At 41.4% G+C, this 13,990-nt stretch overlaps 1 protein-coding gene across 2 annotated transcripts in view; it reads right to left on the bottom strand.

Annotated features, from left to right (window-relative positions):
* Positions 1–13,990, bottom strand: part of meis1b (Meis homeobox 1 b) — a 211,046-nt gene that overhangs the window by 166,704 nt on the left and 30,352 nt on the right. For both annotated transcript variants that reach the window (XM_063056111.1, XM_063056112.1), the window contains exon 7: positions 10,824–10,932. In XM_063056111.1, the coding sequence (XP_062912181.1) occupies positions 10,824–10,932 (109 nt within the window). The remainder of the gene's footprint in view (positions 1–10,823; positions 10,933–13,990) is intronic.

Genomic DNA, 13,990 nt, shown 5'->3' with positions numbered 1-13,990 from the left:
CACTTCGTTCTATGCTGTATAGCAATGATTTAGATGATGGAATAGATGGCTTTGTTGCCAAATTTGCAGATGATATGGATTGGTGGAGGAGCAGGAATGTTCAGGAAATAGGTAGGCTGCAGAGGACTTAGGCTGATTAGGAGAATGGAAAAGAAAGTGGAAAATAAAATACTATGTTGGAAGATGCACGGTCATGCACTTTGCTAGTAGAAATAAATGTGTACACTATTTTCTGAACAGGGAGAAAGTCCAATAATATGAGATGGAAAGTACCTTGGGAGTCCTTGTGCAAAACACCATAAAGGTTAGCTCATAGCTTGTGTTGGTGGTGAGGAAGGCAAATGCAATGTTAGCATTCATTTCAAGAGGTCTAGAATACAAGAGCAGGAATGTAATGCTGAGGATTTATAAGGCACTGGTGAGGCCTCATCTTGAGTATTGTGAACAGTTTTTGGCTCCTCATCCAAGAAAAAAATGTGCTGGCATTGGAGACGGTTCAGAGGAGGTTCACAAGGATGATTCCGGGAATAAAAGGGATATCATATGAGGAACATTTGATTGGCTCTGGGTCTGTACTCATTGGAATTAAGAAGGATGAGGGGGGATCTCATTAAAATATTTCAAATGTTGAAAGGTCTAGACAAAGTAGATGTAGAAAGGATATTTCCCATGGTAGGGGAGTTTTGGACAAGAGGGCACAGCGTTAGGACAGAGGGGTATCCACTTAAAAAAGAGATGCGTTGAAATTTCTTCAGCCAGAGCAATGTGAATTTGTGGAATTTGTTACTACAGGCAGCTGTGGAGGCCAGGTCATTGGATATACTTAAGGCAGAGCTTGATAGGTTCTTGATTGGACACGACATCAAAGGTTACGGGGGTAAGTCTGAGAGTGGGGCTAAGGAGGAGAGAAAAGGATCAGCCATGATTGAATGGTGGATCAGACTCGATAGGCCAAATGGCCTAATTCTGCTCCTATGTCTTTTGACCTAACCCTGACTGGTAAAATAAAATTGTTACGGAAACAGCAATGAAGAATCCTTCTACATCTGAGTGTGACCGTATTCCTGGGTCTCCGCTCAGGACTTGCATAACTGATGGTAGTGAAAATGAAGAGGGTGCTACTAACATGATGAAAGAAGCCCTGAACACCACAAGAGATGGTGGACCTTCACTGCTGCCTTAAATGCCCGCAGTGCAATAGGCAGTAAGCAAACAAATCCTGAGGTGAAAGTACTGCCGCAGATGTAACATAAAGGATCGACATGACATGAAAAAATCTGTAAAAAGAAATGCGTGGATGAAATCAATTCCCAAAGTGTCCAGAGAGTCATTAAAGTAGGCATGTAATCTCCACTTATAAGTATCCCACTAAGCTCTCCTGTAGAATATGGCAATTTCATGCCAAAAGGATGTTGGAGTATTGTTCACCGTCTTGATTGGAAAAAATAATATTGAAACACCAAAAAAATTGCAGAAGAAGTAGATGAAGTTGTCAAGAAATCCATCCCAGGTCAAAAGCACTACAGAGGCAGAGGCAACTTGCAAACACCTCCAAGTTATAAATCTTGACTTGCTGACTTAGTTCATATCTATCAAGTAGTAATGTTACTAGATTTGTAAGGATGCTACAATTTGGGTAGATTGAGCAAGTTAAGGTTCTATGAAAAAAAACAGGACCAGGATTGCAAACAATAAAACTTATTAAGTGATTGTTACAATGATGTCAGAGAAGAGAGAGCAGAATTGTTTTGTCGGAGTTAAAACAAGGGAGTTTCAGTGTAAGATTGCAGCTAAATGATTGTATTAATAGTGTGTGAAGTATTTCTGCACTAATATAGTGTGAGAATGAGAAGCCCGTTGCCTCAGGAAGCAGAAAGCAACTATCCGCTTAAGGGAAGATCTGATGCATTTGTGAGGGAGGCGGAATAAAGAAAGGATGCAATTAGAGTGGGAGGACTCTGAAGGGGAAGATAAAAGCTAGCACAGCCAAGTTAGGATGAATGGCCTGCTTTCTGACCTGTAGATCTGATTGCTGAAAAGCCCAACTCAAAGACCTCACTGACCTCTTCCCTCAATACATTTTGGAAGGCCAGAGTTTCAAATTTCCTCAAGCCTTTGTTTGAAGGAGCACCTTCTGGCATCAATTCCGAACACCATGCTCTAATTTTAATGTCATACACAAATCAACCAAGATCTGAGTGAACGTAGGAAGGGACTCGGAGGGCAGAATGACACACACTGGTCTTACATGCTAAACTGGATGGTTGCCTGGTCTTATCAAGAAAGAGGGGCTAAAGTGGGGTTGAAGCAGTCCCCACCTTCCTTTAAAGTGACTATTAAAGGTATGACGTTAAAATCAATTCTTGTGCTATGGTAAAAGCATTGTTTGTGGGTGAATTAATAAGCACATTTCAGCTGCTGGCACTGAATCCTCCAGGATGCAGTCAACTTTTGTTTAGTAGATTAACCGAGAGATACTAATCTGAAGGCTCCCACTTCCATTTTAGCGTTCAGTCTTGGTATTCAGCAATGTTCCAGCAGCTCAATTCTATATTTCACACCAGCAAAATCTCTCTAAATGGCTTTTGTGAAAGATTTTCTGGAAAATACAATTTTACAGATCCACAGATGCTCATTGAATAGGGGTCTAAATATCTAAATTATGGACTACAGCACCATGAAGGATGAACTGTGAGCATAAGGAAAATTCAGGAACTCATTTGAAGAATATTCATAGCTCATATTTGGGGATATGGCATTTTGCATATCAAGTGCCATAATCCCTCACTATAAAAACTGTATATCAGCGTCTCATCAGCTCCGGTCTCCAATATAAGACACTCCAATCTTAATTTCTAAAAAAAAATCAAGTAAATACCATTTCCACGGCCTATGCATTATGCCCAGAAAGCCTCAGGGAGAGGATGCTGATTTTTAATACGCGCAGAACTTAGCTGTGGGCTGATTTACATTTAAATATTTGAACTTCAGGATTTATATTGCCAGTGCACTTCCATGAGCAGTTGGGTAATTATGAGCTGTAACGCATAACTCTGCAAAACAACAGCAAGGATGCCCTTTGGATAACAGGACGTACGAGGGACAGAAACTGTGGGATAATTTATTCTGTACCTGTCTGCATCATAAACCAGCTGCGTAGGGCACTAACAATGCTGCACAAAATTAGCCCTTGGACCTTAACTGGTGCCGCTTTGGTCAGCTAAGCCGTCCTTTGCTTTCCAATCATGGCAGCAGATCACAGTCATAGGGGACTACAATATGGGAACTCCTTTGGTCCAACTTGATCAAGGTGCCCACTTGCCCACATTTGACCCATATCCTTCTAAATTTTCTTATCCATACAGTTATCAAAATATATTTTAAATGTCATTATTGTGTCTGCCTCGGGCATTTCTTCTCGCAGCTCATTCCTCTGTTTAAAAATGTTGCCCTTCATGATTCTAATAAATCTTTCCCCTCTTACGTTAAAACTATGTCCTCAAGTTTATGGTTCCCTTTCCCTGGTTAAAAAAAAGACTGTGTGCATTAAACCCATCCATGCCTCTCATGATGTAATACACTCCTATAAAGTCACCCATCAGTTGCTTTCTTTCCAAGAAATAAATTTCTAGGCTGCTCAATTGTTCCTTAAACTTCAGGCCCTGGAGTCCTGAGGTACATTCTGAGAGAAGGGCTGGGAAATGTTGTTGTAGAAGTGTGGGGGAGGGCTTTGTGGAAACAAAGAGAGACCAACAGCGGTCTGCAGATACGCCAAGAGGCCAAGAAGGCCATTCTGCCTCCTCATGCTCAGCATTCCCCTTAGTTTTGTAAGATCCTACTTTTTTGAAGCTTCTCTTCTAGTTGTTGGTTCACCAAAGGAGAAACAGGTCTGAAGATTAAATAGCCTCTTCCTGTACCTATGTCCCTTGATATCTCATGTGTACAGTCGATGTTGATAGATGTGGTAGACATGGGAGACGGAAAGGAATTGGAACAGATGGGATTTCACTGCAGGTAACAGAGGCATAAGCACAAAGCACAAACTTATCAGAAAATACCACAATCACTAAAATTTTTCTGTAACTCTCTTATTATATAATAGTTTGCAACATACTAAGCAGCAAAGGCCGGCTGCCTGCTGGGATGCAGTGCCTGGCTGGTGCCCTGCCTGTCTTCCTTCAGATCCAAGGGTCATGTTGAGCTGAAGCAATCACATGACAATGGCAGCAGTAAAGGTCAATCAAAGGCAGGCTTAAACCTCCAGTCAGGATGACCTTCTAAGCTTGTGACAAATTGCCATCAGTCGATGTCTGCTAATGACAACTGCACTCATGGTGATCAATTGTTTTTTATAAACGATCAAAAGCTTGCTTACAGGGCAATCTACTTCACCTCTGTCCTCACTTCATGGAAAAAGCTTTCTCCCCCTCTTGTTTGCTGGACCTGCAAAATAACCCACCGGAAAATATCCTTTCTCCCTTGAAGCCTTCAGGCTGCAACCGCAGGTCAAAAGCACAAAGGCTTCTGGGTGTGTTGAGTGAAAAGTGGAAGCGTTCAAGCCTTGCTGGTATCATAAAGCAATACGTTAGGCAATGTAAAATTGGTGCCTAGTGCATGGATGGATGCCTATAGAACACAGAACATAGAATAGTACAGCACAGTACAGGCCCTTCAGCCCACAATGTTGTGCCGACCCTCAAACCCTGCCTCCCATATCACCCCCCCTCCACACCTTAAGTTCTTTCATATACCTGTCTAGAAGTCTCTTAAATTTCACTAGTGTATCTGCCTCCACCACTGACTCAGGCAGTGCATTCCACACACCAACCACTCTCTGAGTAAAAAACCTTCCTCTAATATCCCCCTTGAACTTCCCACCCCTTACCTTAAAGCTATATCCTCTTGTATTGAGCAGTGGTGCCCTGGGGAAGAGGCGCTGGCTATCCACTCTATCTTTTCCTCTTAATATCTTGTACACCTCCATCATGTCTCCTCTCATCCTCCTTCTCTCCAAAGAGTAAAGCCCTAGCTCCCTTAATCTCTGATCATAATGCATACTCTCTAAACCAGGCAGCATCCTGGTAAATCTCCTCTGTACCCTTTCCAATGCTTTCACATCCTTCCTATAGTGAGGTGACCAGAACGGGACACAATACTCCAAGTGTGGCCTAACCAGAGTTTTATAGAGCTGCATCATTACATTGCAACTCTTAAACCCTATCCCTCGACTTATGAAAGCTAACACCCCATAAGCTTTCTTAACTACCCTATCTACCTGTGAGGCAACTTTCAGGGATCTGTGGACATGTACCCCCATATCCCTCTGCTCCTCCACACTACCAAGTATCCTGCCATTTACTTTGTACTCTGCCTTGGAGTTTGTCCTTCCAAAGTGTACCACCTCACACTTCTCCGGGTTGAACTCCATCTGCCACTTCTCAGCCCACTTCTGCATCCTATCAATGTCAATTAATGGTCTTAACAATTCGTGTGATGTTTCATTGGTATTCGTTTTGTTAACTCTGTATCACTCCTGAAGCCTTTCAGGGGTACAGGCCATCAGCATATCCTTTTATCTGATACTTGCTTCTTCCCAATAGGAAATCACTTTCATCCATTACCTTATGCCTGCAGCCATGTGCAATTATGCTCCATACCACTTCATCCTGTGATTATCAAATGAGACAGGACCACTCTGGCATTATGGGAGGTAACAAAAGGCCAGGTGCAGCAGTCAGCTCTATTGCCCCCCCACCCCCTTTCCTAGACTGGCCAATGGTGTCCTGTTGTCATTGGTTTTCCATCAATGCTGGGTTTCACCCCCATCGCCCAATGCACCATGTCGTTTTTCAATGTATTTTAACATTTCACTTTTAACTTATCTGCCAGGTATCTCCCACCCAACTCCAGCCCACTCAAATCACAGCAGAAAAGGCTTTTAGTTGCACATTTTCAAAATGCAAGGATGATTACTGAATATTCAGCAGGTAAAGCTGAAGCACAGTGACCATGCCCTGTCTCTCCACCCTTCCCTTCTTCCTCACCTTCTTTTGAAATGATTCCCGATAAATGAGATGAAAATGTAGTTGCCTTAGTATTTCAAGCAGATATTTCTCTACTGGTGCAATTTACTCACTGTAAGAAATTAAACCTGTTTTTGGCTAAAGCATATTCTCAATATTCATAACTCAATACTATAACATATTGAGTTGAGTGATGCCAAAGAAAGAGGTCACAACATTTGAGTTGGGAATGTGCTATAAAGTGACCCCAAACTGGAGGCCAATACAATGGAGTTACTAATAAATCCACAACAGAAATATAAAGAATACTTTTAATCACATGGTATCGGAATACAATCTCTCCATTAATGGAAAGTTTTTAGTCCAAGAGACATTACCTTCGATCTTAGTAGGCTAGAAGCTTTCAGAAGGAAACTAACTGACCACATGAGAGAAGGAGAGATAGAAAGAGATGTTGACAGGGTGAGGTGAAATAGATGGAATAGAGAGTCTCCTAGAGTATAAACATCAACACAGGTTAGTTGGTACGCATAAACAGAACAGATTTTGGAGATGCTGGAAATGTTGAGCAACACACACAAAACGCTGGAGGAACTCAGCAGGTCAGGCAGCGCCTCTGGAAATGAATAAACGGTCAACATTTCAGGCTGAAACACTTCATTGGGACTAGAAAGGAAAGGAGCAGTACCCAGCATGAGAAAGCAATACAAGTTGGCAAGTGATAGGTGAGACCTTGAGAAGGGGTAAGTGGGTGGGTGGAGGAAGGGGAGATGATGCGAGAAGCTGTGAGGGAATAGGTGGAAGATTAAAGGGCTGAAGAAGAGAGAAACTAATGGGGGAGGACAGAAGACCAAGAATAAAGGGAAGGAGGAGGGGAACCAGACGGAGGTGGTGGGTAGGTCATGAGGGCAAGGGGTGAGGGGGTGAGAGGTTAAACAGGTTGGAGAATGGATAAAAGAGTTGGGTATAATTATCAGAAATTAGAGAAATCAATGTTCATTCCATCAGGTTGGAGGCTACCTAAATGGAATATAAGGTGCTGCTCCTCCAACCTGCATTTGGCCTCATCATGAAGGGTACATATGCCTGCTGCTGCAAATTCAACATACTACCACAGTTAATTGTAAAATAAACAATACTTGTAATCCTTGCACAAGATTCTAATTAAAATAATTGTTGAGAATGAATCTTTTCCAACTATTAACAGCAAGACAGATGTTAATGCCTTTTTTTTGTTTTTAAAAATGATACACTTCATATAGTGTGAAAAGGTGCGATGTCAGTCTCAGATTACAAAAAATCTGAATTGCTACCTTTGAAAGGTCCATGATGCTCCATTAAATTGTTTATGAGGGTGGGCATGGAGAGATCATTGAATTGGGGGTGCAGAAAGCAGTATGGGGATAGGGCCACACTCTGGCCTAGTGATAATTGGAAAACTGTGAAAAATGAAGTATCAAATTGGTCAATAAAGAGCAAAGGTCAGGGTGGGGGCTGCAGCCAAAACTCTGTACAAAATGTGCTCGTTAAGCCATCCAATCAGAGTGCTCCTTCCCACCTATCCTATTACTCATTAGACATCTGGCTGGTTCGGTGCCGTTATTCCTTTCTTCAATGTAAAAAGCACGCTACTATCTCCAGTAAATTGTTGTTCAGTCACATGGAACACAATGTGGACCCTGTCCCTCATCCAGATCTGCCTGCCAGCCTCACACAGCCTGAAACAGCTGCCTTAATGTCCTCTTCAATAATAAATGGAGTTGCTTTTTACCTCTAGTTTACCACACACACACACATGCGGACTCGCACACAAAAATCAGACAAACACTACGTAATGCACACAGACACACACACACGTGCAAATGCACACACAAACACATGAACACTGCACCCACCACATACAAAAACATGCAATTCCTATCTGGTGCACACCGCAACACACACCTCAAATCCATCACCACTATTAAAGGAAGATTTACCCTAGTCTGCAATCATTCAGGCAAAAAAACCCTTTGGTGCTGTAATTTGCTGTAATGTATATATGGACCTGCAAGCTAGTTTTCTAAGATGCCAGAATTATAAAAAGTAGCATGTACAAATAAATAAGACTCGTTTGTCTCAGCACACAGAAAGACCTTTCCCTTACTAGGAGTGACCTTGTAGATTCTGTAGAGCAAGTCTGAGTCCGATGGGATGCAACCCTCAAAGTGCTGGAGTGAACTGGAGCTTTGGGGCGAGAAGAAGAGGTGTGGGGAAAGTGATGGGACCTGTACACCGGTTCAATCACCAGGAAGGCGGCCACCATTGATTTCCACTGACGGAGATACAAGGGAAGCAGTGGCTGATTAAAAGGCATCTGGAGTTGGGGCATCTGAGGATAGAGTACATTAGCGGAAAGGCCACAAAAGTAAGCAAATTCCTCGACTAGATCATCTGGGGATAGACAGTGGGTTGAAGGTAGGATCAGTCTTAAAAATTAAATGATGAGGGGTCAGATATATAACCCAAGTAAGGCAGGAATCTGATCCATTGCACACAGAGATGGAAAGGGCTGGTGATTTACCGAACATCAAGGGACATATATGAAGCAGAACCTACCAGCGGGTATCATTCAAACTTTCACCTAAGGACCGCGTGAGTTTACCAATCACGTGTTTTGAATGAGCAAAAGCACCCTGCACGAGTGACATGCCTATTATGCACAGGGGATTCAGTTACTAATGATGAAGTGCACAGGACAAAGACTAAGAATTCTATCACATTTTCTAATCTAATCTGTATAAATCAAACTGGACAAAGCACTGAAGAAATATTCTTTTCAAGGTACTCCAAAACACTTTCCAAAATACACCTCCAACTGTTTCTCTTACGCATAATGTTAATAAGCTAAAAACACTGGGGCAGTTATCCTATGTCTAAACAAATTACAAACATCTATTTTAATGGCTTTCTAATTTATTCATATGCCATATAGCTTGGAATCTTTTTCATAGCAATGTTCTTCCTTGTCATAACTGAAATTCACCTTGTTTTTTTTAAATTTAGTTATTTCATTAAAAGTTAATGTAAGGAAAACAGTATATTTGGTTAAACCAATGAACTATTTACAAGTGGTTAGTTCAAATGTGAATTGTTAGACATTTTAAATAAAACAGATTTAGCAGCTAAAAGATACTTATTTACTTCCTGTAATTTGCAAGAATTTTAAATTCAAAGCATTTTTTTGCTTTCAGTTTATCACTAGTATTGCAATGTTCCTCCCAGTCTGTACCATTGCACATACAGACATTTTCACACGTACTCAAATCGTATCTTTCTGAAGAAGTAGAAGTTAGCCATGGTGAGCTAACTGTATTAGAGCAAACTTTTCTTCAAAATTTAGTTACCGTTTTAAAATTGTTAACAAATGACATCTATTCCATAACAGAGATTGGTTTATTCAAGGAGTCCATGAACAAACAATGTGATCATAATTATAATGTATGAACCACCATCCATATAGTACAGGTTACATCAACATCTGAACGTTTGTTCCTCGTGTGTTCCACAAATATGTGTATTAAAGCTAACAGTAGCTGTGATAGTCAGCGATTATAATGCTAAACAGTATTGAACTTTAAGAGTTGTGTCTTACAATTGAGAACTGGGAAGAGAGAGTATGATAATGGCTCACAAAGCTAACTACTGGTGGAACTCAGAGGACGAAGTAGCATCTACAGAGGGAAATAGACAGTTGACAATTTTTGTTGTGGCCCTTCATCTGAACTGCTGCTTACTGCATTTTAGGCAAATGAGATGACCTCTTGGAGACTGGTGTAATTCTGAACAGGACAGGATTGAAAGGATGGATGCTATGTGCAGTGCAAATTAGGCAGGCATTCAGCTATGTAGAACTCAAAAAGCTCTTCACTCAGGCAATAAAGAAATTTCCTCTAGGGCTGTAGATGCTCAGTTAGTGAGTACCTTCAAGGCCAAGATCAATAAGAAGTTCGGACAGGAAGGAGATTATGCGATACAAGATGCAAATGTGGTCCTCAGATAGATGATCGGCTATGAGTTTACTGACTGGCAAAAATAATCTACAGACTTCCACTTCTAACAACATATAGGTACTGCTGCAGAACATGTTGCATACAAGTCGTGTGCAACCATATTATTATCATTAAAATTCATGTCAGATGTGGAACTGCAGCCGGTCCTGCCATCCATCCCTACTAAATACACAGAAGCTCAATTAGGAAGCCAATGTAATCCTTACTTTTACTTAATCGTTAAAGAAGTAATAATGTAAAGTATAAAATTGGCTTGAGCCTTACCCATTAGCCAAGGAGAAATACTCAGCAAGGATTTCCCCCTCTCTCCACCCTTGATTGCTGTGTAAGTTTTCATCTAATTTCCAAACCCTTGTATCCCCACCCTTCCTTCCTGTCGCCCTTGGCTCTACTGGTAATGCTCTCACGAATTGGATGATCATGGGTCTGCCTTGTTCCAGAGACGCACACAGAAGTCTTGACTGACACTGCAGGGGTTTTGGGCCATCGGAGGTGCGGCACTTCTGACGGGATATTAAACAAATTACCTGAATGCTCCTCCCCTGGATGGTAAAGATCTCATGACACAATATGAAGGCAGAGCAGAGAGCTCTGGCCAACATTTATTCTTACATTATCATTAAAATAGATTACTTGCTCATTATCAGATTGCTATATGATGGAGCTTCTCACCTCTCTGGCAAGATGCAGGTACGTTAGTTATTTCGTTAACAACCATTAACATGTTAGCCATCACGTGGTCTCTTACCTTGCTCACTGCTGTTATCCCCACTGTGTGACGTATGTCCCCCGCTGGAGGGTCCTGGCGTTCCTCCTGAGCGCGTTGACGCTGTGTCATCGTGATCTCTGTTCCAAGTCTGGGGGAGGGAACGACACTGATAAGAGAGCTGAAAGGTGAACACTGACCAACATCACAACATCTAGCCTTAACTGAGGTAAAAGGCGGAGTAAAAGAGCTTTCCTATTCGCCTGTGGCCATTTGAGGCCACTGGATGGAGTGCCAGCATTGGTTTTGTGTTCACACAGCTCTGTACACCTCAGTAGGCCTCTATGAGTCATCAGAAGCATTGCTGATGTCAGGTGTACATCAGCTTTCAGCAGCTCGTACAGCTCCAGCACTTTACTCAAAGAAATAAGGAAATGTTAAAGGGCGTCCTGGCCACCAGTGTGATGGGGTCCACACACCAGTGTGAATCAAATCTCCTGCCCATCTTCACAAAGAGTGAAGGCTCATCCCACCACCTTTTAAAGGCAATGAGAGATGGCCAAAAATAGCCTTCTCAGCAAGGCCCCCATCCAACAAAAGCAAAGTCTCACTCCAGAGACTTGAGCAGAAAAATCTAGGCTGATGGTTAAATGTAACACAGAGGAAGTGTCTATCAGCTTTTAGATGGGGTCTTACATTAAGGCTCCATCTTCTTTTTCAGGTGGACACGAAGGATCTCAGAGCACCAGAAGTCAGACCTTGATGCTTCTTTACGTGGCTCAATCATGCCATCATTCTCACATATGGAATCCAATTGTTTCTTCAATTATGATATAATTGCGCTTTTAAACGCTCAGTTATCTTTCCTAATATCAGCTCCACTTTGTTCTTTGAATTAACAATGCCATAACAAATGCAAATTGTTGCTGCCACTGTACTGGCTGTCTATTCTTTTCATCCTACTGTCCTGTTCTACTGCATATCAAAGTCCAGCTTTGGCCTTTGAACAGTCAGTCACTGGGATTCTGTTCACTAACTATATCAGTACTGTACCAGATATGAAATAACATCAGTCCCGCTCTCATCATTACAAAAGACCTAGATGACGTTATTTAAAAGACCTAAGACTTAAGTATTAAGTATCTTCAAGTATTAGAAATTCCCAAAAATAAAGATAAATCTTTGCACTGCCATTACTGAATCACATATCCAAACCAATTTTATTCTTAATCAATAAATCATCTGGGACCATCACAGAGGGAAGTTATTCTAAGTACCCAACAGAAAAATACAAAATTATGAAAGACATAGATAAAGTAATAGTCAAGAGTTTTTTCCAAGGGTGAAGATATCAAATACCTAAGGTCCAAGGAGGGCATCAAGTTCAGATGACAAGGACAAAACTTTGAAGGAGATTTACGAGGCAAGCTTTTTTTATATACAAATGCCATGTACAGACATGCAGTTCAAATCAGCATCTCAGCTGGTGCAGTGGGAGCTGAAGAGCCCATATCTGTGTATTCTCTGTTCTAAGTTTGCAGTGACATGGCTAAGTTGACCTGATTGTTTCTATTATTTCAAGATAGAAATGGAGTATGTAAATTTATATACAACAAAAACACAAAAAGTGAGCACAGTAACAAACTGGTCTTTTTTATTTTATGATTTCCCCTCTCTCAATTATTATTCCTCCTTCTGTCCCTTTTCCTCCGATCAATAAAGGATAGGCATGGAACGAACAGTCACTGATGCCAGCTTTGAACCAGTGGTTGGGAGACAGACAGAATGTCACTGTTTCACTGGATACACTGTTTTCCTGTGGGGAAGTAGGTTGTTATTTTGAAAATATATATCCCAGTCAAGATTAGGCACTCACTGCAACACTATTATTCTTTTTCAGTTAGCCGCACCCATCCTGGCAAATAAAAGCAGCTGATAACTTTTTGACAACATATTAAAAGCAAACCTTTTGGCATTTTTAATGTTCTTTGGCAGCAAATGAAAATGGAATGCACATGTAGGTGGTGACTTGCACAGGAGCGTATCAAGCACTTGTAAAGCCTAACATTTGAACAGCTATGTAGTCCACCTACTATGACAGTAATTTAACCCATTAACTAGCTCCGAGATTTACTCCAAATTTTGGTTCAAAGGGTACTTTATGCTGACACTCTGCTTAAATGGCATATAGAACTACATATAGATTAACAGTATTCAAAGTGGTTTTGTTTCATTTAAGCACTTTAACTGCAATAGAGTGCCAATGATTGCAGATGTGCATTGTCCTGCATTTAGCTGAAGTTCCAAGTGTGAAGCTCGGGGACTTCAGAGCAATAATACCACTGGAAACTTGCACTTTCATGGGTAGCCTCCAATCGCACCTCTGCCAAGCTGAACGTGCACAGGCTTTAGTTAGGAACTGGAAGAGGATAAGGGAAGAACTATAAAAAGAGAATAAGGACTGTCACTGAAGAGTTGCTTAAGACTGGAATGGCTTGAGAATTGATAACGATAGCAACTCTGATTGGGAATCAAATGAATATTATGGCCTTGAGCTCTCCACAATGAGGCCTCTGCTTTAATCTTTATTGGTGAGTAGCAGAGCACTCCAGAAAGCCACAGGCTTTGTAGTTAATCCACTACCCGTGCAGGGGCCTGGTACGCTAGCTGATCTATCGGACCTGAAGTCTTGGATCAGCCCATATTAGGTGAAAACAGTTAGCTGCCCTATAGTAGCATTCAAATAGGGGTGTTGCAACTCCTATCTCTCAGAATCAGAACACCAAACCACCCATTGCTAAGCAGTAAGAATATTCACAACCCAGTTCCCACTTGTAACTTGTCCAGTAGGACCACAAGACTAAAGATGCATGTAGGCAGGATATTAAAATCTCTCAGTGGTCACAGCATGGATTGCCAGGTGGTTTCTACTGGAGCTAAAATGCATCCTTCAAAGTCTGCAAATCGCAAACAGAGTTTACAGCACTCTAAACCTATAATTATTTATTGTGTAGGTCAGAGATTTGTGCAGCTTTTCAGGGATAAGGATTTGTTACTTTTGTAAATAGTGCAACAACTGGCTGGCAAAGGTAATCCGTCAATTTTCAAACAAATTAAGTGACAAGAAATGATACGGGAGACCACTGTGCAAGCTTCTCACAATCGGACTTGTTTCTTCCGTCAAAATTTGCATATTTAGGCTAATGGTA

The sequence above is a fragment of the Mobula hypostoma genome, chromosome 8, assembly GCF_963921235.1.
Source record: "Mobula hypostoma chromosome 8, sMobHyp1.1, whole genome shotgun sequence".
Taxonomy (NCBI): Eukaryota; Metazoa; Chordata; class Chondrichthyes; order Myliobatiformes; family Myliobatidae; genus Mobula; species Mobula hypostoma.
This window is presented reverse-complemented; position numbering and strand designations above follow the sequence as displayed.